The 24,738-nt window shown below is 35.2% G+C and overlaps 1 protein-coding gene across 1 annotated transcript in view; it reads right to left on the bottom strand.

Moving 5' to 3' along the window:
• LOC108719625 (ovochymase-2-like) overlaps positions 1-24,738 on the bottom strand; it is a 62,093-nt gene that overhangs the window by 11,481 nt on the left and 25,874 nt on the right. The window contains exons 10-23 of the mRNA XM_041584083.1: positions 23,534-23,674; positions 22,370-22,606; positions 20,090-20,275; positions 16,516-16,625; positions 14,832-14,932; positions 14,087-14,364; positions 13,550-13,713; positions 11,190-11,376; positions 9,205-9,423; positions 8,899-9,039; positions 5,646-5,882; positions 4,095-4,277; positions 1,804-1,892; positions 1,018-1,112 (exon numbers count right to left, since the gene is read on the bottom strand). Coding sequence (XP_041440017.1) covers positions 1,018-1,112; positions 1,804-1,892; positions 4,095-4,277; positions 5,646-5,882; positions 8,899-9,039; positions 9,205-9,423; positions 11,190-11,376; positions 13,550-13,713; positions 14,087-14,364; positions 14,832-14,932; positions 16,516-16,625; positions 20,090-20,275; positions 22,370-22,606; positions 23,534-23,674 — 2,368 coding nt within the window. The remainder of the gene's footprint in view (positions 1-1,017; positions 1,113-1,803; positions 1,893-4,094; positions 4,278-5,645; positions 5,883-8,898; positions 9,040-9,204; positions 9,424-11,189; positions 11,377-13,549; positions 13,714-14,086; positions 14,365-14,831; positions 14,933-16,515; positions 16,626-20,089; positions 20,276-22,369; positions 22,607-23,533; positions 23,675-24,738) is intronic.

Below are 24,738 nucleotides of genomic sequence, written 5' to 3'. Positions count from 1 at the left end.
TTATCCTGGGTTTCAGCCAAGTCAATAAAGAAAGACTAAAAAGGCCCAGGCCCAAGTGTGAACTACTAAATGATCAACTCATTAAAAATAAATGTTGTACGAAAAAGTGTAAAAATTAGTAGAGTTGCTCTGGAGTTTAATTTCCTTTCAAAAAGTTGCAGACTATTTGCTTTGTGGGTGATCAGGTAAAAGTTCAACCACTGTATAGCACCTTGGACTGCACAGAGAGTCCATGTAGGGTAGGGGTAGGGTTTTTTTAACTTTAGGGTTTGTTTCTCCTTAAAGACAATTGCAATTCAGGCAATTTGGTGCTTTTGAGAAATTGCTCTACATGCAATTAAATAGGTGCTTTACCTTTACAATAACTTTTAATATGTTATAAAAAGACTAATTCTCTTTTTATTTCTTATAGTTTTTGAATGATTTGTCTTCATATTCTAACTCTATTCAGCTAGCAAATGGGGGACACTGACGCCATAAAAAACAAATACTGCAAAGGCTACAGTTGTGTTATTGCTTTTTATTACTCATCTTTCTTTTCAGACCCTCTCTTATTCATATTCCAGTCTCTTATTCAAATCAATGCATAGATGCTAGAGTAATTTGCACCCTACCAAGCAAAGTACTGCTAAATAACACAAAAATATAAAAATGAAAAGCAATTGCAAATTGTCTCAGAATATTACTCTCTCCATCAAGCTACAACTCCTTTAATTTAAAATGTGTAATTATAGCGAAATGTTATATATTTAGTAACAGAGCAATATTTCAAAATGAAAAAGACATATTTTGAAAAAGGAAATTTGCTATAATAGAAACCCCCTTCTCATACCATTCATTCATTTATTTACCGTATTCATTTACAGTATATCATTCAAAATATTTTCAGCATTTAAATAGAAAATTATCTTAAAAATCATGTCAGAATTTGTTTTGTGGTTATACCATTGGATTTTATGGTAGTGTAAGTAGTTTCAATGAGCACAGAAAAGGCAAGAACACACAAGAAATGCTTACACATCGATGCAGTGAGCAGGCAGGAGAAGCCACTCTGAATGGATAAGAGAGCCGGCACAAGTATGTTGGAATGGCAGGAATGGCCTAGTTTGACTCTGCAATCAAATGCAAACATATTATTGTTTCTTATCTTCTCTATGGACATTACACTCACATCTTTGGCACTGTAATTCATATGTACTCAATTTTAAGTAAAAGATTTTCAAATAATGCCTAATATATAGTACACTTTTTTCTGTATACCGGATTTATTAGGCTTCTGGTACACATAGGGACTACCAAATAGCCATTTACAGCCCTTATTTGGCATCCCCAGGAAAGTTCTCATGCTTGTGTTGCTTCCCAACTCTTTTTACATTTGAATGTGGCTTATGGGTAAGAAAAGGTTGGGAACCACTGCTTTAGTCCATTGCTCTACCACAGAACTACAAAGGAATCACTAGTTGCAACTGTCTCAGACACTGTTATAATTGAACTATTTATGTACTAAATAGCAGATTAAAGTGGATGGACATTTTTTTCCTCACTCTAAACGTGTTAAAGTCAGCAAGTGTTTTTTTTAAAGTTTTTCCTCTCTCCAAATTCATTGCTAAATCCATTGGTTGTCTTTTCGCTGCATTTTTTTTACAGTCACAACTTTCATGGCAAAACAGCAGTTTAACAAAAAAATAAAAATTTGCAGATGCCAAAAAATTCTCTCACTGCTATTTCTTAACTTTGTGAGGCATACAGTAAATTATACTGTTTTTGAGGAGAGAAACAAAGTAGTACCTGCAATTTACTTACTTGCACAGAGAATTGCCATTGTGAAGAATGTAGTCCTGAAAACCCATTGATTTTACTGGATGACATAGTATCACAGTTTGTAGGCCATTCTACAGAAAAAAGATATAAATATAAAAATGTTTGTTCAGCAACATTATCATTTAACTTCCAATGTGCACTGAACAAAACAGTATCTAAAAAGAAGACACACAAGTCATTTAGATCTCAGTTACTTGTAGTAGCAATCAAAAAGCCATGGAGATTACCTTGGGCTGCTTTCCTGTGATGACCATGGGAAATAGCCTAGGACTATGGAGTTTGAAATGGAGAATGATTTTTCAGAGATTGACATATTCTTGTACATAAGACTGTTCTGCTAACTAGTTAATCCTCGTGTCCTCAGAACTTCAGATTTGTTATCAGTGTGTCATAGTAGCCTCAAGTGTCTGCCTTGCTCCCCCATTCCAAAGGGTATTCTCATGGACCCACAATATACCCTTTCAGTTTTAAGCAGTTCTAGTGGAGATAGCTAAGCCTGGCTATATCTAATACAGGTTTTTTTAAAAACAGAAAGTTAATGTCCTGTTGAATCCCCACTAACTGTATACAAGAATTAACAGACAAGGGGAATGGGAAAAAACCCTAAAATTTTTCCATTATTCACCATAATCTCTATTTCCATGTATTGTTGCCAATTAAGATTATATATGAATATTAATTAATATACTGTATATTCGTTGCCTGATTGATATTTAAGAATGAACACAAGATCCAAAGAACCATATCTACTCTACAAGCATTATATGCACTATATGAGCATGCCATTTCAATTTTCCACTCATTTCAGTTACAGTTTTAGAAGGGCTGAGAGACCATGAAGCAATTATTTGCCTGGCTGACTGTGGATCTCCAACATAAATAAGCAATATGTCAATTTATAAGGCATCAGAATGGGGTGTCTTTCTGATGTACAGGTCAGCTTCTGTCTGCCAACACATTTAATGTCAAATATCATAATAAATTCCATATAGAAACCTATGACACTAGAGAAGCTTTCCTCTTGTAAAGAAAAAAGGAATGTTTTGTGCACACTTTGAATTAGAGAAAACATCAGAAGACATAATATAGGATGGAAATCTTACTTTTCAGACGAGCATTATTCACTGAAAAGAAATAGATATTTGATAATCATTAAGATTAACTAATCCACTCTCATGTTGCTATGCCAGGTATGTAGAATAATCAATTATCACATTCTTCGGCAATAACATTTCAGGCAAAATGAGTGAAGAAATCGATGAGGGGTTTGACTTGATGAATGTTTTATTAAAATCTTCAAAATTTTAACAAAAAATGACATTTCAGTAACATTTTTCTGTTGCAATGCACTTTCCATTATGATATCAAAAACTGTTCCACTTTCATGGGGCATCTCTAAGTGCTTTATAAACATGTAATTCTGTTTCTTGAAAAACTGTTATGCTCTGACACAACAGAAATGATATCCAATATGATAACTAAATGTAAAATACATTTAAAGGAGAAGGAAAGCTAAGGAGGCATTTTATTGCCAATAGATTAGCTCCAATAGTGCAAGCTATATTCTGTAGAATGTTTTACCATACATGAGTAAAAAGCTCTAGAAGCTCTCTGTTTGTTTATCATAGCAGCTGCAGTATTAGCTTGGTGTGACATCACTTCCTGCCTGAGTCTCTCCCTGCTTACTTATAGCTCTGGGCTCAGATTACAGCAGAGAAGGGGGGGGGGAGAGTAACAAACTGAACATGCTCACGCGCATGGCAAGGAGGTTCAAGCTGAAGGCAGGAAGTCTGATACAGAAGCCCATGTGTACACAATAACAGGGTTTCTTTTGACAGAGGGCTCAGAGCAGCACTACTTTGAGGGTTTACTGGTATATTTAGGTGGACATTTCTATTAAGGCTTACTTAATTTTAACCTTTCCTTCTCCTTTAAAGGTCAATCTGTTTATAAAGAACCTGCAATAGCCCTTTTTTATATGAGGAAATGTTTAGTCTATAGGTGTATGTGATACATTTATCTTTAGCCTGTCTTTAAACCATTGTGTACTAAATAGCATATCAGTTATTTGCTATACAAATGTGCGCACTATAGCCCTATAACATCTTCAGTTGCAGCTCTTGTGGATATAAAGTAGCTCAATTGGGTCAAGACAATCATCAGCACCCAGTGCTAAATTTTATTGGCTACAGTAGATATTGTACACCTGAGGTTTTTTTTATAATTAGTATAGTTAGCAATATTTTCTCACCTATTACATTATTATTTCTCACCTATTATGATGTCATTCCATGGTTTGGCAGGTCTTAGTGGTAAGCTGGAAACATCAGTAAGGTTAGTTGTCCAATAGCCACTGAAACCTTTAAAATGTCTTTCATGATTGCTGACAAATTTAATGACTGCTGTGTTTCCTGTTGTGTTAAACATTCCTGGAATGTTATTTCCACAGAACTGACCTATAACAATTAAAAATCAAGATATTAGCTTTACAAATCATCATATACGGTAATAATGCAATTTATATATATTATTTCAGTGTTTGTGTTCAAAATAAATCTGCAACCCAGAACAAAGGATTGAACAAAATAATCATGCCATGCTTTCTAAGTTCTGCATTTTGATTTAACTATTGTATATATTGGGGCTCATATACTAATATTGAATGAACCAGTGCATTAAATAAAAACAACCAATTAAAGTAGCTTTAATTGTCTCACTTCCACTACAGTGATTAAAGATAAGTGCTTTTTGATAAAGACTACTGTACTGGTTCAGTTTGGTACCTATGTTGGTAAAGAAGCCAAGTAAATTAAAACAACTTGCTTTCTGAATAAAATGCTGGTTGCCTGCCTGCTTCATGAAATATTTTACTTTTTTTTCCTCCATATTTTTTCATCATCCCACCTAAATAAAAAACTACTTGGGAGGACACAACCCCTGTGCAGTTAATTACTAACTTGGGCATATTCTAACCCAGTCTTCTAAAATTCAGTGTTCCATTTTAGTGGTTTATATTTTTCAAATCTTAGAATTTTTATATTTGCTTTAATCTCCAATTTATTCCCCTGCGTGACCTTTTTATATACTGTATTCTCATGGTTTCTTCTGCATAACAACCCACATATCCATTGTTATCCTAAACACCCCTCAGGCTTGTATTCCCCAATATCACCACCATGTGATTTAAACAGTTTATTTGTTGAACTATGCCTAAACCTTTCACTAAAACATGATGTTTCTTAGGGACCCTGCACCCATTCCTGGAGTTTATGTGAGACTCATGTATTGCATAAAAATCTTTGTTCTTTCTGAGGCAGGCTTAGCAGGGCATAATAATTACAGGGCACTGTTGTCACTTAATATTTCACCATCGGGTGTTAAAAAAAATTACTATAAAATACGAATTATTAGTGGAAAAAAACACAATTTTTTCTAAATTTATTATACCCTGAGTATGCAAATATCTGAATCTGAAAATCTGGCATCGCAGACCTGCCGAGGTTTTATATAAGGAAATGGGAGAGTTCCCTATCCTATTTGGAAGTTTCTGTGGTCTGCGATGTAATTAGCCTGAAAATTATATTTCAGGCTTTTCAGGCAAAAATCGAAAAAGTTCTGACTTTTTGGGAAGAAGCCTGAAAAAATCGAGCTCTTCAGGAAAAGCTTCCAAAAAAATGTACGATTCGGATTTTTGCTCAGTTTGTGGATTCTATTTCGGTCTAAATTTTTTATTAAAAGAAAATCAGAAAAAAATAATAAATAATCCCCCCAGTGTTAACTAAATTTTAGTGGAATTATGGGAATACAGATCTCGTCATACTCACCCAGATTTATAGCACCACCTCTGTCTCCATCAAAAATCTCCACATAATCTTGGCAACCTGCTATAAAGCTATGCTGCTGTAGTTCGAAATGTGTAAAGACAATATGAATTTTCTTTCCTGCCTCAACAGCAACTCTCCAAGTGCATGCTGTGCTACCAGGGTAGTTGCCATCTGGCCAGTTGGTTGACATGAAAACTCCATTATCAGCCATGAAGTTACCTCCACACTGCGCTAAACCTAGAGAAAAGGAAAGTATTTATACTGACATAAAGAATAAATCTACATTCCCCTAGATGCAACAGAAAATCGTTTTCTAAATAGCAAAAAAATCTGCTTACAGAAAAGCATGTACAGTATTACAGATTCTGCATCTTTTCCCCCCAGAACACCCCATAATACCTCAAGATCCCACTTGCAGTTGGGTAGTGTGAGAATAAGGCCAGGTGGCGACAATCTTCCTTTCTTTTCTTTTCTTTTCAAATTCTTTTTATTGAGTTTGCAATAAAATATGAATAATTTACATAGCTTTTTGATAATCACAAGCGTATGGCTATGCAGAAACATGTATATGTAATTCAAAAAGAATTTGTACAATATAAACCATAAATCTTCCTTATCACCTCCATTGCAAGCAGTCATATGGGGTAGAGGGTGCCTTGAGCACAGTGTCATATGATATCATTGACGGAGTTGCCAGAATACAGGGCATTAGTAGACCTCTCTGTAGCTAGAACCACTCTGCTTTGTCATAGCCTTTTCAGAGCAATATCATTCATCTATGCCAGCATAGGCATTTCCCTACACACTACATTTCCAGCACTGCACCAAAACCTTATATTGCAGAGAAGTCATAAATCAACCCATAAGACAAGACAAAAAGACAGACTTGCCAGCGTTAAGTACCCTGATGTGTAGCAAGCAAAAGGAGACAAATTAATAATTATGCAGCTTTGGGTGTGCTTAATTAAACACATAATTCCGTATATGAGAACAAAACATAAGGCTTTTATGTTACCATATTCTGCTTTATGTGAGTGCATGATTTTGTTGTCCATCAAGTGGAGTGAAGTGAAACTGTATAAATGTGTAAGGATTATGAAAAATGTGTAAGGAATATGAAAGAATGTCTAGGCATTGAAAATGAATGAAAAGGCAGTGCTTTTTCACTAACATGTGGTTAGTGAAAAATATTGGGCAAGCTTTATGCAAGCTACAATGGCAGTCTCCCCATACTTAACACTGGGGGTGCTAGAAAAAGGTTCTCTCTCTCTCCCCCCCCCCCTTTCCTCTAACCATACACTTATAAGAACTGAGCAGCAGGTGGCGCTGTGTTACAATTCTTTGTACTGGCAGTTAAAAACTAAAATAGCTTTAAAAATATGTAAATTAAAAAAATATAAATGGCAAAAGTGCTTAGAAAAGCACCCTGAGTATTTTTTTTAGGATGGTGGGGACAAAACACATCCTACGAATCAGATGTAGTCACATGGGTCAAAATATAATGGGAATCGTCAGATATGCAGGCAGAAATAATAGGATTCTACCTCTATCTGATAATTAAGCATTAACCTTTTGCCAATATTCAGGCGCCATAACAAATTTCAGTCTGGGCCGTTTGACTAGATGACTGATATCCAAGTCTTTTGCCGATATCGGTTGCCTCGTTTCCCAACATACACATTTAGCCGAATCCTAAAATAGTGGATTATGTGCATCCCTAGTTGTAATTTATAATTTTGCATATGTAAATTAGGTAAATGAGAGGGAAACAAAAACGCACGCGGATACAAATTTTTTGACTTTCTTGTTTGTGTAATTAAAAACCATGAGATTTTTTGGATTCGGTTTGGCCAGGCACTTGAATTAAGCCGAATCCTGCCAACACCAAGACCTTTGTGACTGCTTTACAAGGCTGTTAAAAAAATTCTAATCTTTCAAGAACAATTGTATTGATTTTGTGCTGTGCTCTTTAATTTTCTGTCTAATCGCTTAACCCATACCTTGGCTACTTAGTTGTAAAAAAGGTGAAATATTATGAAAGAAATAAAACTGGTGCCTATCCAACATAATCCCAATTACCTAGCAATAGCATAACTAAATAGCATCTTATCTCAAGACAAGTACTGTATATATCTAAACTACAATTTTTGTAAATGTACAGTATTGTCATGGTTTTAGTGTGTATAAAGTGTTAAACTGTAGCTTAGAAAGAGATTCAGAAGTCAGTATTTGTTTATTACCATTGCTGTCTCTGTACACTCATACCCCCAATCACCACCCTTCGCACCTTCGCATTTTTCTTTACTGCCACAGAACACTTTTTAATCTGATTTTATACATATATATATATATATATATATATATATATATATATATATATATATATATATATATATATATATATATATATATCCAATATTTGCATACAATTACGAAGAAGGTGAGCTTTTTGGGCATTTGGAAGCAGTATATTATCTACTGCTGACAAGTCAAAATGTAACCTAAGCTTGCTGTACATGTGATTATTTTTCATACAATTATGTGGATTTGAGCCCATGGGCCACTCATCAGGTGCCAGAATACAAGTTAAAGCAAAAGCCCTGTACTTAATGCTTTCTGAATGGAGTACAAGTACAAGGTTCCCTTGTTGCGCGGAGAGAATTCTATCAGAGGCACATCTGAAACAAGGGAACTATGTGAATTGTGGATGAATGAATGCATTTGTACTACTTACTGTAAGTGAGCATAGTGATTGTGTAATGTTAATTAACAACTCCTTATATATCATAGTGTCTGAGGATTCTATGCATTATGCATTTGGCCAATCAAACGCACATTAGCAATGATCAACAAAACAAAAATATTGGCTGACCCACTACCTGGTGTCCTTTTATATGAAGGCATTAAACGTTCTAGAACTGTATAGGCTAGTTGGTTTTTATATACATTTGTGGAATACTAAACAAATGTCAACACATCATGCTGAGCATCAGTTGGCATAGTCTCAATTTAAGACAAATTCAGTTCATTGGCATAGGAAGCAGGAAGTTACCTGACTTGTTAAAATGTGCTTATTAACACAAGCAATCTTCTTATTAACAACAATAGTACAATTCATGTCTATTGAGCTTTTGTTGTTTAAGTGTCTGTTTGTTTACGTTGGTATACCAGTTTCACATTTAATATATAATATGACTGTGCTCTCTTCAGTAATATATTACTTTACCTTATCTTTTGCAGCATTTTTACTTACTTGGAATAGAATCTGGAGACACGATTTCCCATGAGGCAGAAAACCCTTCATCTACCACCCTGCTGTTGGTTTGAAATCTGACTGTTAGAATGTTACTGAAACTCACAAGATCTGGAGGCAGCACAGTTCCACAGTGTGTTCCTACAAGGCAAATGGATATTTTGAACCATATTTATTAGGAAAATCAAAGCAGTTGGGAAATTTCCCTTGGAAACAGGGAGGGGACACAAAACAAATTAATGTTCTGCCACCTAATGGCTTTTTGTACAAACTGTCAGATATAAAAAAGAATCAAACATGACTTACCAAGGTAACTCAGCTCATCAGAGACCACAACTTTGTCATTGGTGCATATGGTACTTCCCTCAAGCACAAAACTGTTAAAATGCAAATGGATGACTTTACCCTCCTCTGCTAGAATATTCCATAAGCAGGTGGCATCATTATTGTATGAAGAAGGATATCTCATGGAAGTCAATTGTCCTTTTTTGTCATATAAATTTCTGGCACTTCCACAGCCAGATGCTGTTAAAATATTCAATAGTCACTGTGAGATCAATGAGCATTAAGTTTATTTACAGAATTATTGCCAGTACCAGTAATTGTGATAGCTATCAACTGCAACAACTCCAAAAACAATGATGTTTTATAGAAATCAGTGTTTTCCACACAAATGTTTCAAAGGAAATAAAGGTCAACTGACTCATAAGCAATTTATTTGATTTCTCGGTTGCTCCTGTACTTGGGGATGATTAGTTATATTTATTACAACTACAAACATCTGTTACCTTTTTGTACCCTAATCACTTATGACGTAACTATATAGTTGACTTTTTTTGAATTAAGAAAAATATATATGCATACATTTGTCATTATTAGCAGGCCACTATACGTCCACACAGATAACTGTATAAAGTTTTATTTTGTACAATCTGATCTGTGAATGTTTGGCCACCTTAATACATGAAAGTATTTGCAAAAAGGGGCACAAATAAACCAAACAAGGAACAAACCAATTGTTTATATATATTATTCTAATGTCATTTTTGTATAAGCAGTGGATGTTTAACACCAACTTAATATCACAATTTGGATACCTAATATAATGGAGTACATCTCCAGGGATATGTATGAGTATTATAAAGTGGAAATAAGCATACAAGGAGGCTAGATGGTGCCCATATCTTGATAAGTTGGACAATAGGGCACTGGATTTTTGGTTATTTACAGCAATTATGGGAGAAGGAAAATGCAGCTAATCATATTTATATTTACAGTTAAATATCCCGTATAATGAACAAAGCTCTTTATGACTTCTGATGAGAAAGGGGGAGGTGGTAGTGGTAAAACAAAGCAACAATCTATTTGCACTTCATCATAAAAAATAAAGAGATACATATATTTATGAAAAGAATAGGGATATTATTGTTCTTAGCATAAACCTAATTTATTTTACTTATTGGAACACTGGTGTATTTTGCCTCTATAATTCATTTTCTGAGTATCCTATGGAACAGAAAGCCATGATAAGGCAGGTTTTGGATAATGCAACAGTTCCAAAAAAAAGAAATCTTTTAGAACTGATCAAAAGACTTATTTAAAATCTTACATGCTCAGTTTTACCATTAGTAGCACCTTCCTGCACAGAGACATAATCATTTTCTGCCTCTAGAATACTTGGTAACGCAATGACAAGAAAAGATATTTAAACAAACAGCACCGAAATTGCTGCCAGGTCTGCTCTATTTATACAATATGTACACACCAGGGAAGCATACTTTCCCATAAGATTTATACTGTAGTGGCCCAAAGCAATGCTTCATTTGCAAACTAAAGCTTGCATGGTAATGACTCCCAGCACGCACTTCAGACTACAAGCCAACTCTTGCTAACCAGAAAATTGCTTATGGGAAAAAGAACAAAATTAAATAATAATTATTAAGACTTGTGAAATACTATCGATAGAAAAAATACGTGAAGAGAGAAATCAATAAATCTATTTCATACATACATATATCTATACTTTTTCTCCACACCAAAAAAATCCTGCTGTCAGTATTATTTGCATTATCTTCAAAATATCTGGAATGTCTTTATCATGATGTAATAATATAAGGTTTGTGTGATAAGACAAAAGGGCATTTAATGGTAGATGTAAGACTTTGAAGTGCATATATTTCTTTAAGATGTTTCCACTCTAGGGCATTTATCTGATTTCATATAAAATATGTATCTACTGCAAATTATTTGGCGAGCATTACAGCACAAAATTGGAAAATGTGAAAACATACAGTGGGTATCATACATATCCTTTTTGATGGTCTGATCTATCCAATCAAGGTGAGCAGAAGTACGTGTAAAAACACTGGGCTTTTTATCCATAATACAGCCAATAGCTCCAAAGCTAGTAATTCCATGAACCTCCCAGGTTCCAGGCTGAGAAGTAGAAGGGCAGGCAAGTGGCCCTCCAGAATCTCCCTGTATTTGAATTAGAGAAACAGAACAGTTCTATTAATGGCTTGGGGAATTAATTCTACAATGTTAAAACCAATAGAGCTTTGGAAAACCCCAAAATAAAAGTTCGCCTAATAACAGAAAACTTAATTCTAATCAACTTTCATTTATTAAAACTTCAGTTCTTATAAAGTTGTTAATTGCTATTGAAAGTAGCATTTGCTTGACTCCTGCTTTTTACCTTTTAAACAATGTAGCAAATGTTTTTTTATTAAAAGCGAAAACCACTGTGCAACTTCTACTACCACCTCTAATTGATAAAGTCTTGATGCCTTGATAAAGCTCTTTGCGAAACGTAAGTCGGCTGCCTTTTTACTCTATTTATTTAATTTAACTTTTAACCGGATTGATTCAAAAAATCCAATTCAGGAGTGGAAAACATTTTTAATCTAAAGCAAGTAATTGAACTCTCTTACTTCTCTCTCCAAGACACATTGGATTAGTGTTTTTTTTAGGGAAGAGAGTACTTAACAGATAGGCAAGGTAAAAAACGAAGACCACAGTCCTTTGTCTGCCTTCTTCCTCTTGTGGTGTTCCAGGGCTCATATAGAAAAAATACCAGACAGTAGAAACCGGGACAGCTCCCCTTATATTTCTCCTTTTCCAATTCTTACTTATTTTTACATTTTATGAACATATCGATTTGTGTGGACTGAGAAATAATTGTATCACAGAGAAACATTGTTGCTTTTTAAGATTGTATAACTGGATATTCACCTGGTTTACCTAAATGATGGTGGGTGGTGTGAATATAGAAATTTATATCAGCACTGGTTGACACTTTAAGTATGAATTCATCACTGTGGTGAAGCACTTGCATTTTAATTTAAATAATTTATTGAATGAATTACATCACACAGAAGTTAATGAATTGAATCATGGATTAAGATAATTTAATCAAGTGAGAAAAGCACAATTGATTTATTATACACAGAGGTCAATTAATCAAGGTAATCATTGGGACCAGTAACATCAAAAATGTTTTTAAAAAAAATTCGTTAGTATACATCGAAAAAAAACCACCAACATAAATTAAACTTTAAGACAAGAGTCCTTCAAAGCCCCTGGCTGGGAGGAGTATGAAGATGAGTTGGAGAAGGAAATGGGGGCAGAGGACACGCTATCAGTGGGATAGCCAGGGAGGAGAAATCAAGTGCCGAATGATAGATGGTCGCCCTGTCACCTTTTCTGAAGAGGAGGGGAAGCGGAGTTTCGGTAAGTTAATTCTTAATAAAGGCTTTGCTATTTTAAAGTTAATTTGTGTTGGTGTTTTTTTTTGGTGTATACTAACAATTTTTTTTTGATGTTACTGGTCCTTTAAGAAGAGAAAAGCACTTAGCACTTTTTTTTCCATTTATTTATTGATTTATTTTTTTTGTACAGAGATATCAATTAATTACAAAGGGAAGAACACAATTAAGTATGAAATTTAAACTCGAAGTGAAATTAGTTGGTCCACTTTATAGTAATATATAATTTAGTTAAATAACCACAGAAGGTATGCGGGGTTAATGTACTTCTTTTAGAAATAGAGAATATTGCAAAGTTGAAAGAGCTCCCCAGTAAAGACAGGTGCGTTAATCAGTTGGCTTGTCTAACGTTGTTTCAACAGTCTTAGCCACCAGGGCAGAGAATATAAGGGGACAGAAAAACATTGCTTTCAATAGCATTACATAAACAAATAACTTTAAAAACCATAGAAAAATTGTAATGGATGTATATTGCAAAATTGCTTATTATATTATATATTATATTCTCTTTCATTAGGCAAAAACATATTTTTGGGGTTGACGTTCCCTTTAAGTAGCAGTACTATTACTTTTTCAGCCCTTAACCACTTCAATTTAAAGGCATGAAGACTGAAAGCCCATGGATGTTTTGTTGTATTCAATTAGAGGTATGCAGAATTGGAAGAATACTGAATCCTCCACCAAGGTTTTAAAAACCCTTTTTAACAAAACCACCTTAATTGGCATATTCATATTTGAACAAAATTTCTGAAAATCTGAAAAATTAGCCACCTTGATTTTAAGGGTTTGGATTCAGAACAGTCTCTGCCATTTTGAAGTTCTGAATGATGTGTAATAGATTATTTTCCCCACTGAATTTTGGGTGTGTAATCAAAAATTATACTAACCTGGCACACTGATTTAAGCTCATCTGGAAGTACATAACCTGCACAGATCATTGACTTCTTCATTTGGAACCACCAGTATTGAGGTGTTTTGCATGTATCATATGGAATGACCGGTAACACAACTTGGTTCAAAGCTTCTGCTACTTTAGGTGCCGCAGAATTTCCTGAAATTCAAAATACATGTTAATAAAATTTAGTAATGAATTAACGCAAACCCTTTTACAAAAACATATGAAAAGGTGATTATACTCTGGCTAACACTAGCCACTGAGACAAGACTTGCAATCATCAGGTGGGTAACTGAATCTGGTAAAGGTATGCATGTTTGGGAACTGGCAGAAAGAGTAGATACAGTATTTCCGTGAATGGTCAGCTGCGGGTTGTTAGACTTCCAGTTTCAGAAAGGATAGTTCTTCGTCATCTGTATAACTTTGCTAGTAAAGTTTGTGCCGCAATGCCCCTGGTTGTCCACCTTTGAATTAAAGGGGTTGATGTTCATTTTAGAATAAAAATATATATATGGAAAAAAACACCTGCCTGTTTCATCTCCCCAGCCAGTTGCATGGCAGCGGTAATTTGGATCCAGAACTTGATCATAGGGAGGCAGACAAGCAAAGTCAATCACATCACTTGCAACTACTTCCCCGTCAATTTTCACCAATGCAATGTCAAATTCCAATGCAGGGATTTCAGGGTAAACAAACAATTCATGACGATAGATGCCAAGAACTTTAAAGCACCTCTCAGTTGGTTCCACAAATGTCAAGTTGTGTTTTCCAAGACACATTTGCCAGCGATAAAGTTCATTTGCATAGCTGGAAAAAAGTGTTATGTTAGTAATGTTGTGTCTATTGAATGATTTAACATATATAAATTACAAGATTGTAGAATGTTATCCCTATGGAAAATGGTGTAGAAGGAAAAGTAGTCATTTAGCCATTCCATAAATATTTCTTTTGTACTGCTCGTTGTGTATGTGCTAGTGCATTGTTCCAGTACTGAAGTGCTTACATAGAAAGAAATACTTTAGAAAGCCCTCACTGCATCTACATTATGTACTGAATATTCCTAAAGGATGTGACATAAAACCCATTGTCTGACTATTATTCTGACTATTATAACAAGCAATACAAAGTTTGCAATAAATGCTATAATAATACATTTTGTAATTTGAGTTAAAAAAAAAAGACACACACACATATACACACACACACACACACACAAATGCATGACTTCAGACCATCACATGCAAAATGTAAAGATATTATATGATAAAATGTACTTAATAAAGCAGTGGGCTGCTGTGAGGATCCAGTTCTTGTGGATGAGAGTTGCACCACAGGTGTGGAAGAAAATTGTTTCATTGCGGGAACTGGGCCAAACCTGGAAATATTAAGTGCAATAATAAAAAATCACATTTCCTCTTCTCACAGACCTGCCATTCAAATAATCTCTGAATAAGCCAAAATGCAATTTTTAGATTGTAAACTCTTTTGGGCAGGGCTCCCCTTTACTGACTGTAATGGTTATTGATAGTTGTTTTTGTATGTTCAGTGGATAGGTCCATTTTTTGTACAGATCTGAGGAATTAGTTGGAGCTTTATAAATAAATATTGCATGAACTTGCATGTTTACACTCCAAGATTATCTGGTCTACAATTTCATGCAAACTGTCACTTTATGGGCAGCATGCTGGGAGCTGTACTATCCACTTGTAGAGAGAAGTCATGCTATGTGATTCAACTCACACTAGATTCTTTATTGAATGTTGTGAATTAAAGGTCTCAGTTCTAAACTGAATTTAGACCAAATTTTTCCAAGACGCCATGTCTAACCGCTTCATCAAAAAGCAATCTTGATAAAGCCATAAGACCTGATATCATCTTGACCCGTATCCAGTTACTGCCATGGAGTTTGGTTTTGCATTATGTGACAGCAATACTACTTTTGTCCACTATAAAGAAGAATGTAAGTCACATCTTTAGCTTTCTTGAACCTTTGATCAGAATCGATACATCCAGCAAAGCCAAACACAAAACCATATAAAATTACCCATTTTATTAATGGAAAACTGGCAGTAAAGCAATGTTTATTTTAAATTTCTGAAACTACTCATACGGGTGGCACACAGACCTTGATCCAATGAGAAAATGAAACTTGCTTGATCAAGATGTGGCCAATTTGCGGCCAGATAAAGGTCATGAAGGCCTGTTGGAGTGCTCCATACATGAGCAGATAAACTGCAGAATCAGTTTGAAGGGCCTGAATTGTCATCTTAAATCTGTATATGGCCACTTTTACATTTCTGGTTTTAGCTATTAGTAATTTCTTACTATGCAGACTACTTTCTGTCAAAGTACATAAGAAACTAGGGCTGTTTTACAAAACAAAGATAGAGCTAAATTGCATCAGGTGGTTGTTTTTTTATTCTGAATGGCAGTAGAAGTATGGGCAGCACGATTGGAGCTTATTTATTATTAAAAAAGCACGATTGAATCGGATCCGGGACAAACACAAAAAAAACAAGCAAAAATTTAAATCATACAATTTATCAGACTTTTTCCTGTAAATTCATAATTTTTAATTTTTTTGCCCAAAAAGTCAGAAAAAGTCAGAAAAAGTCAGAAATTCTGGCTAATTCCAGCACAGACAACATAAAATCCAAATAGGCTAGGAACCGCTCTCATTGACTTATATACAACCTCAAAATGGTTTGAGATGTTGGATTTTCAAATTCAGACTTTTTCCATCCTCGGGTTATAATGAATCTCGAAAAATTCAAGGTTTTTTTCCACGTAAAATTCTGATTTTATAGTAAAAAAAACCTAAAAATTTTCGAGTCTTTGGCATTTGCCCTTTAATATATAACCCCCAAAATATGACACACCGAAACAAATGCCTTTGATCACCCTTCTGAAAGATCAGGTGTAGTACTGTGCATTTTCCATAGATAGAAGGTTTTTTACCTGCATAGACACTTGCCACGGCCAGGTATGGGGTGCAGCAGGTTCACCATTGACAATTCTGGTATTGATCTTGGGAGGATATGTAGGCTTTCCACACTTAGTTGGCCATTCTGTGAACAATAAAACACAAATGAGAAGGCTTTTAGAGTAAGCTATCTTTGCATGTATAAAAATCAACTCTGGACCCCGCATCAAGTAGGATGACTTTTAAAAAACTGACTGTTTTCTTTTACTGGCTGGCTGCAAAACCTCGGCCTTGTACAGTAAGTTAAGTACAATTATTTCCAGAGGGATTCTTTTTTAGAATTTAGGTCTTCTTTTTTAAAAGAGAAGGAAAGGTTAAAACTAAGTAAGTCTTATCAGAAAGGTCCACCTAAATATACCAGTAAACCCTCGAAGTAATGCTGCCAATAAAATTTAGCACTAGGTGCTGATGATTGTCTTGTCCCAGTTGAGCTACTTTATATCCACATGAAGATGTTATAGGGCTGCAGGGTGCACATTTGTTGAGCAAATAACTGATATGCTATTTAGTACACAATGGTTTTAACACACAAGACAGGCTAAAGATCAATGTATCACTATAGACTAAACATTTTCTCATATAAAATAGGGCTATTGCAGGTGCTGGATAAACAGATTGACCTTTAAAGAAAAAGGAAAGGTTAAAACTACAAGCCTTATCAGAAAGGTCCACCTAAATATTCCAGTAAACCCTCAAAGTAGTGCTGCTCTGAGTCCTCTGTCAAAAGAAGCACTGCATTTCTTTCCGTCTATTGTTAACACACGGGCTCCTGTATCAGACTTCATGCCTTCAACTCAAACCTCCTTGCCCTGGGCGACTAATCTGCCTGAAAAGCCTTTCCACTGGCTAGAATCTAAATCGCCAGCGGGATGGCACTTGGAGCACTTGGTTTTCCGAAGTCGTCCAAAGTTTCCTCGTGAGGCAACTTTGGGCGACGTTGGAAACAAAGCAATCTGAGTGCCATCCCACCAGTGATTTCGATTCTAGCCAGCTGGAAGGCAGTTTGCGGAGTGAAAAAAAGTTTGCTAATTTTATAGTTTGCTCCAATACACAGTTAGGGCAGAGACACACGCCAAGATTCGGGGAGATTTAGTCGCTTGCCCACAAATCGCCTCTTTTTGTGTTTCTGCCCTAACTGTGTATTGGCACAAACTATAAAATTAGCAAACTTAACTTTCTTCCACTATTGGAAGAGGTTGCTAAACAGATTATGGGTTTGCAAAAGCGATAAATTCACGCAAAGGAAAATTTTTTGTGCAAAGGCATTACTGACTTTTATTACATTCCCCCATTCGTTTGCAAAGCTGCCATGTGGTTGTGTATATTTTTGCACACAATATAAAGTACAGTTGAATGCATTTGATCTATTATCCAGAATGCTCAAGAACTGGTGTTTTTCAGATAACGGTCTCTCCGTAATTTGGATCTCCATTTAAGTCTTCTAAAAATTAATTAATTAAATTGAATCCAATAGGATTGTATTGCCACCAAAATGCATTAATTATATCTTAATTGGGATCAAGTACAATGTACTGTTTTATTATTGCAAAGAAAAAGGAAATCACTTTTAAAAATTTTAATTATTGAATCACCATGGAGTCTATGGAAGATGGCCTTCCCATAATTCTGGATACTGGGTTTCTGAATAACTTATTCCAGACCATATCTGTACACTATGCATCAGGTATTCTTATGACTACAACACGTTTTGATGTGGGTTGTAGAGAAAAGGCTCCTATTGGTTCTAGTCTAGTTGGGTAATGTAATAAAAGCTTTGCCCAGGTCTCTTAACATATACCAATATATGGACTGCTATGTATTGCTGGATCAGTGGCAAATTGCACATTTATTACAATCTGCCACCTTAAATAACCATTCTGCTCACAGAATACCTTTTTTGTGTACATAGTTCATTAGAACACTAGAGGTTGTAGGTGTTAGGGATTTAGTAAAACTGAGGCCATACTCAGGTTATTTGTAACCCCATAGTATGATTAAACTTGTAATAAAATCCATGGGAACCATGGTTGAGTATAGCTTATCAGTATGATTATCTATTGTAAACTTTTTGGTGTGTATTTTGTTAATCACAAATTTCCAAAGCATATAACAGATAAGCTGTGTAGAATACAAGAGAGGATCATTTACTATGTGCAAGGCAGTGCAGACAGTGGAGGCACATATACATCTCCCTCCCACACCCTAACTTGAGTTTTATTCAGAAACACAAATTAGGGAGCGCTAGTGTCAGGTGTAGCCAGATCTCAGACAAAAGTACCAAGGTAATATTTTAAGGTGCTGGTTTTCATTTTATGGTGTTATTGGTGCTTAAATTTAATCATATCAATTCCAGTAAGTCTGTGGGATGGGAATAAAACAGACAATTACTGATGGCACTTGTCAATTGTTCTGCTGAAGTCAAGCTATAATCAGCTGGCTCATGAATAGCTTTGGAAATGGGTTCCACAAATGAAATGTTTGCTAACTGTCAATTTTACATTTTCATTATTTTAAAAACATTACATCCCATATAAAAATACATGACATGCAGCATGATATGGTTTCACTATATTTATAGTGTTAATTAGGGTGGAAAGATTCCACTATTACATTTTATGTTAGAGTTATAGAATAACTTATCTGGAAACCCATTATCCAGAAAGTTATGGAACACTATAGGCTCCATTATGAGCAAATCATTAAAAAAAATTATTAGCAAATAAGTATTTCCTTTTATCTCTCTAATAATTAAACAGTACCTTATATTTGTTGGTGACTAAGCTTATAATAAACTAAGTTTATTGCTTGTTTTTTTTTTTAGCAGACTTAAGGTATGGACATCTAAATTTCAAAATATCCCTTTTTTGGAAAACAGATCTTATCTGGATAATAGATCCTATACCTGTGAAAGAGAATTCCATTCTGTGTATACAGATTCCCCCTGTGAGCCCCCTGACTTGGATGGATTCTGTTCTCTAGCTAGGTTGGTCATTAGTACCCTCACCTTGAGCAGAACCACCTGATTTGTTTTGAGAGCAGTTCTTTGTTTTTCAGTGCTGTGAAGAGATATCTCTATTCTCTCTCACCTGTAACTCCCTTTTTACGCCCACACGTTCTCATGTCATACATTTCCAAGACTATAAAACTCAGTGATTCCTTTTTTCGGTGTTCTGACTTTTGGTGAGTTGAGAATCCACAGAGCTTGTGTCAAATAAACTTTATCTTTTACCTCAAGTGGTCTCCAGTAACTGATTTTTCACAACACTTGTAATTACTGATTTGAGACCCAGTGTGAGGAGGCTACTTGCCACTTTTATCTTATATCACCTACAGATTTTCTATAAGCTTTATCCTGGTTTCCCGGTTCAAACCATCATAAGGTAATTTTTATAGCACGTGCTTTATGATTCTTAGCACGATAATGTTTTTTTTTTTTTTGTTCTTCAAAACTTTAACTTTATAAGTCATAAAATATCATTCAGATAGATTTGAATATATAAAGAGCTTATTTTGTTATTAAGTATAAGTTGAAATATTGAATGTGCTTACCTATTTGTATGTCATCCCATGGATTTGGGGGCTCTGGGGCATCAGTTGGAGCTGGTGTCAAGGGATCAGTGGTCCAGTATGCACGGAATCCTTTTGCTTCTGTAAAGAGGTCACTTTGGAATCTCAGTGCAATGCGATTGCCCTGAGTAATTATAGTAGAAGGAACAGTGGTTCCACAGAAACGACCTTAAAAGAGAGGAAACATTTCCTGTTTTAAAAATGATTCGCCCATGCTTAGCCATGATAGTTTTATACACATCACATTTCTTCCTGTTTGGTATGATACCAAGCATTCTTAGGTAAATAACATTTGCCAGCACGTTAACAAAGTATAGTATATTCTTATATGACTACTACAGCATCAAATATTTCATGTTACATTGTTATTCCATGTTGTTATAGTTACTCTTTAGTATGGGTATTTTAAAAAATCTTTTTGATATTCACTGTGGTTTATTGTGATCTCTGTTATTGAAGCCTGGCAATGATCTGTGCTGTATAGGTAGGCCACATTATATTTTACAGATATGTTTGTTCTATTGTTGAACAGGTTCCCAGTTGAATTAGAGATTATAAGGAAAATCCAGTGTGAGTGTGTAGAGATTATATAGTTGCCACTGTGTTTCCCTTGCCGTTCTTTCCCCCCCCCACATAACTGGGTTTCCATATAGATCCCTCTGAGGTTTTTCTTTTCATTTAAGTTCATCTAGTTTGCATTTAATATAATTATACATCTCGCTATTCAGTGAAAGCAAATTATGTTGTGTATAGATGAGTGTTTACGTTTGTATATGTATGTGTTCACCTTTTATTGTTGGTTACTAGTTTAACGGTACTAATTACACATACAGGTAGTCAATTGAGGATTAAAATTAATGACCCACAAAAGATCACACTTACAGCTGTTCAGTCTACATTTAGTGCTTGAGTCAATATCCCCTGCTGTGGAGATTTCTATTTTGATGTTGCATAATTTTGGAAGAGTAATATGTATGTGGTATTAATGTCTCCATAGGGTCTCTCATTATACATTCTTCCAGAACTGTAACTGTGAATTGACAACTTCTAATCTAGAACAGATCATAATCTTTATTGCTGTAGTATTGCAGTCTCCTCATGAGTATATACTTTATTTGCAGGCACTAAGTTCAGTACCAGTATTGTCTGTGCAGTGAACTACTTTAATGATGTTTTGTCTTATGCCTATTCATAAATTAAGGGATGTTGTAATCATTTATTTACCCCTATTATTATAAAATGTATTATTATTTTTTGTCACATTAGAGGTTAAGATTTCACATTTATATTTTTACAAGTTCAATGTATCTAATTTTATTTCTATTTTAGTTACAGCCTGCAGCAGAAGTATATTAAATGTTATTTCAGATAAAGGGCAAGTCCTCTTCTCCAGTTGGACATTGGATCTGTTTTAGAAAATATAGCAGGAGTCTCTGCCATAGAGAGTTTTCCAGAAATAAAATAACCAGGAATTGACACCCATGGAAGCATAACATTTCAATGTAAAGTAACATTTTTCCAAGACGACCCTATTTTACATAGTACTGTATTCAAATTTTTTCTGGCAAAATTTAAAGCCTTTCTGCAGCTTATTTTTGTATATTAAACCTGGTATGCATGGATTGGAAGAAGGTTTAATATACTAAAAAAGCATGATTTCAGAATAAGCTAAAACAAGGCTGTACAATCAATTTTGCACTAGATGATTGGATTACTACTTGACATTTGGTCACATTTGTGGACGAGAAATTGTACTGATTCTAGTGGACAACCCAAATACCAAGTACTCAAACTGGATTTGAGGCATTAAGCCTTGACAACCACTCATGAGTGTGTGTGTGTGTGTGTGGGGGGGGGGTCTGGAGAAACCTAACCCCAAGGTATTTCAATAGTTTGCCAAATATATTTGATTTGGAAACTTTATTGGATGACCTATTTCACAAGGATGCACTTGGTCTGGATACAAAGAAAGTGCATGATGATATGTATAGTAAATACTGAAAGCCTACAAAGAATGCATATTGGGCAGGTGATCATATCCCTGTGTTTATTTTGTATAAACTGTTCATACAACTACTTTCATTGGCTTTTTACATTTAAAGGGGGTGAAACTACTGTTCTACTGATGGAATTTATGTTTCAATTTTAAATATTCATTATTGTTAATTTACATAGCATTGCTTTATCATCATTTTACAGAAATGATACCTTGTATTATGTTTTACCAATTAAAGAAAACTTATATAATCTTGAAAAACTAACCATGTGTTTCTGTATGTCCTGGTCTTTCTTCAAAAGTGGAAACATAATCATAACAGGCCCTGGTAAATAGGTCTACATCTTCTAAATCGAAATGAGTGAATGTCAGGTGCACTTTTTTCCCTTGTGGTACTTCTATGACCCATACACACACATTGTTTGGTCCATAATTATTAGGCCAATTTGGTGTCATTATCACACCGGTTTCTGCATTAGAGCTCCCACCACAGGACTGTATCTCTGCGAAGCAAGAAAAAACTGTTAACAAATTAATCAATAAAATAAATGAATGAATAAATAAATGAATGAATAAAAAAAAATGACAATAAAAAATCCCAAAAAATTCATATTTGGTTTGTCACTGAACACTGCCACTACATTTAGCAGACACCAACATTTCTTAAAAAGTATCATTGAGAACGTCAAGCTAGATTTCTACAATTTACATACTGAATCATTGTATGGGGCATATAGCGTCAATTCACTAGCGTTACTTTGCCTATTTCCTAATGGGCGAAGGCATCACATCGCTAGTGAAGGAGATAGACACCAGCGTTGATTTGCACTCTAATGCCAGGCAAATTTCGAAATTCACTAAGATGCAGATTTTATTGAACGTTACCTCATTCGCCAGACTTGCGAAATTTTAAGTCCCAAAAAACGCTGGCGTCTCTTCCTTTTTTCAGAGTGATAGCCTGCAAAGATTTTGTTTTTGGGTAACCAGGTTCCCTCCTCCAGTTTCTAACATATGGAACATAAACTATAGAGTGGGCTCATGTGTAGGGCATTATAACAACTCTATTTTCTTTATAAAGGTTCCCTGAACTTGTGTAATGTAATGAATTTGCTGCAACATAAACGTCCATGTAACAAATGGATGTAGGCAAATGCAAATTAGGCAACGCTAGAGCATCTTCGCTTTTATTGCCGAAGTAACACTAGCGAAAATTTGCCAGAGTTCGGCACCCTGGACGCAACTTCGCACTTTAGTGAATTAGCGTTGTCCTAGCGAATTTACGCCTGGCAAAGTGTTCCAATGGCTGTGAAGCCGTTGCTGGCAAATTTTGGGAATTAGGGAATTAGGTTGGGGAATTTGCCCCATGTTATTTGCTGGCGTAATTATAGTTGCAAAAAAGCCCTATGCATTCCCTTGTTTTCCTCAGATACCTGAAATATCATCAGGGTAAACTGCTTCCCATTTTGCTTCAAACCCTTTTTCTGTTCTCAGGTTGTCCGTTGAAAATCTCACAAAGAGCTTGTTGCTTGTGCTGATAATCACAGGAGGCTTTAGAAACCCACAGTAATTGCCTAAAATTTCAATGGAACAGAAGAAAATGGTTGTTAGTGGTGAATTAACAACTTGAGTTTAATTGAAGTTATTACTTAAAAGGTGCACCTTTGCACTGAAACCTTCACCTATATTGCCAAACTACAAGGCTATTTTTCTACACAGATCAAAATGTATTGAGACTCAAAGACAACCTTTTTAATGAGTTTAGCACAGAACATGAGTGGATTCTGGTACTGACTAGGTTTAGGCTTTTTTCCTCAAATCATTAGCCTTTATTCACATGGTGTTATATTACACAGTGCTTTACAAAGACTGTTTTAAGGAGCAGTTCACTTTTAAATTAACTTTTTCGTATGCTGTAGACATTGATATTCTGATACAATGTGCTATCGCTCTTCATTTTTATTTATCTAGTTATTTAGTTTTTTGTTCTGCCAAGCTCCAGTTTGGTTGCTAGGGTCTTTTTTACCCTAGCAACCAGGCACTTATTTGAAAATGAGACTGGAATATAAATAGGAGAGGGACTGAATAGGACGATGTCATAAAAAGTAGCAATAACAATAACATTTGAGCAACTTGTATCCAGGGCATACATTTACTCTGCTTGTTAGGACTGAAGGCTGCTCTGTTTTTACAACCTACCACAGGACAGGTAAGAAGTAAAGTACAGGGCTCCCTTGCACCCTCTGGAACTAATTTGCATAGTCTGAATGACACACAAGTTAGGTAATGGGTAGGTGCTGGGATGGGGGATTGCTAAGTGCCTACCTCAAATGAGCCCTGTGTTTTATTTGATATATCTTAGTCCATCCCCTCCATTCTATCTCACTTCTGTAAGGTACTTCTGGTTTATCCTGAACAGACACTATTAACAACAGCTCTCCTACAGTGAGCTATGTAGTCCTTGATCCTACATTCCTAAATCTAAACACTGAAATTCTGGAATATACAATTGAAGCAAGCTTTCACAGTCTTCCTAAAACAAGGGCACAAACATCTTGAAAAAATAAAAATAGGTGTATTACATTTAAACTGGTATCAACCAGCTACAGTTAAACTATTTCTTGCAGACATCTGTCCT

The sequence above is a fragment of the Xenopus laevis genome, chromosome 1L (assembly GCF_017654675.1).
Source record: "Xenopus laevis strain J_2021 chromosome 1L, Xenopus_laevis_v10.1, whole genome shotgun sequence".
NCBI classification, from domain to species: Eukaryota; Metazoa; Chordata; class Amphibia; order Anura; family Pipidae; genus Xenopus; species Xenopus laevis.
The sequence above is the reverse complement of the archived record's forward strand: the minus strand, read 5'-3'. Positions and strand labels throughout refer to the sequence as shown.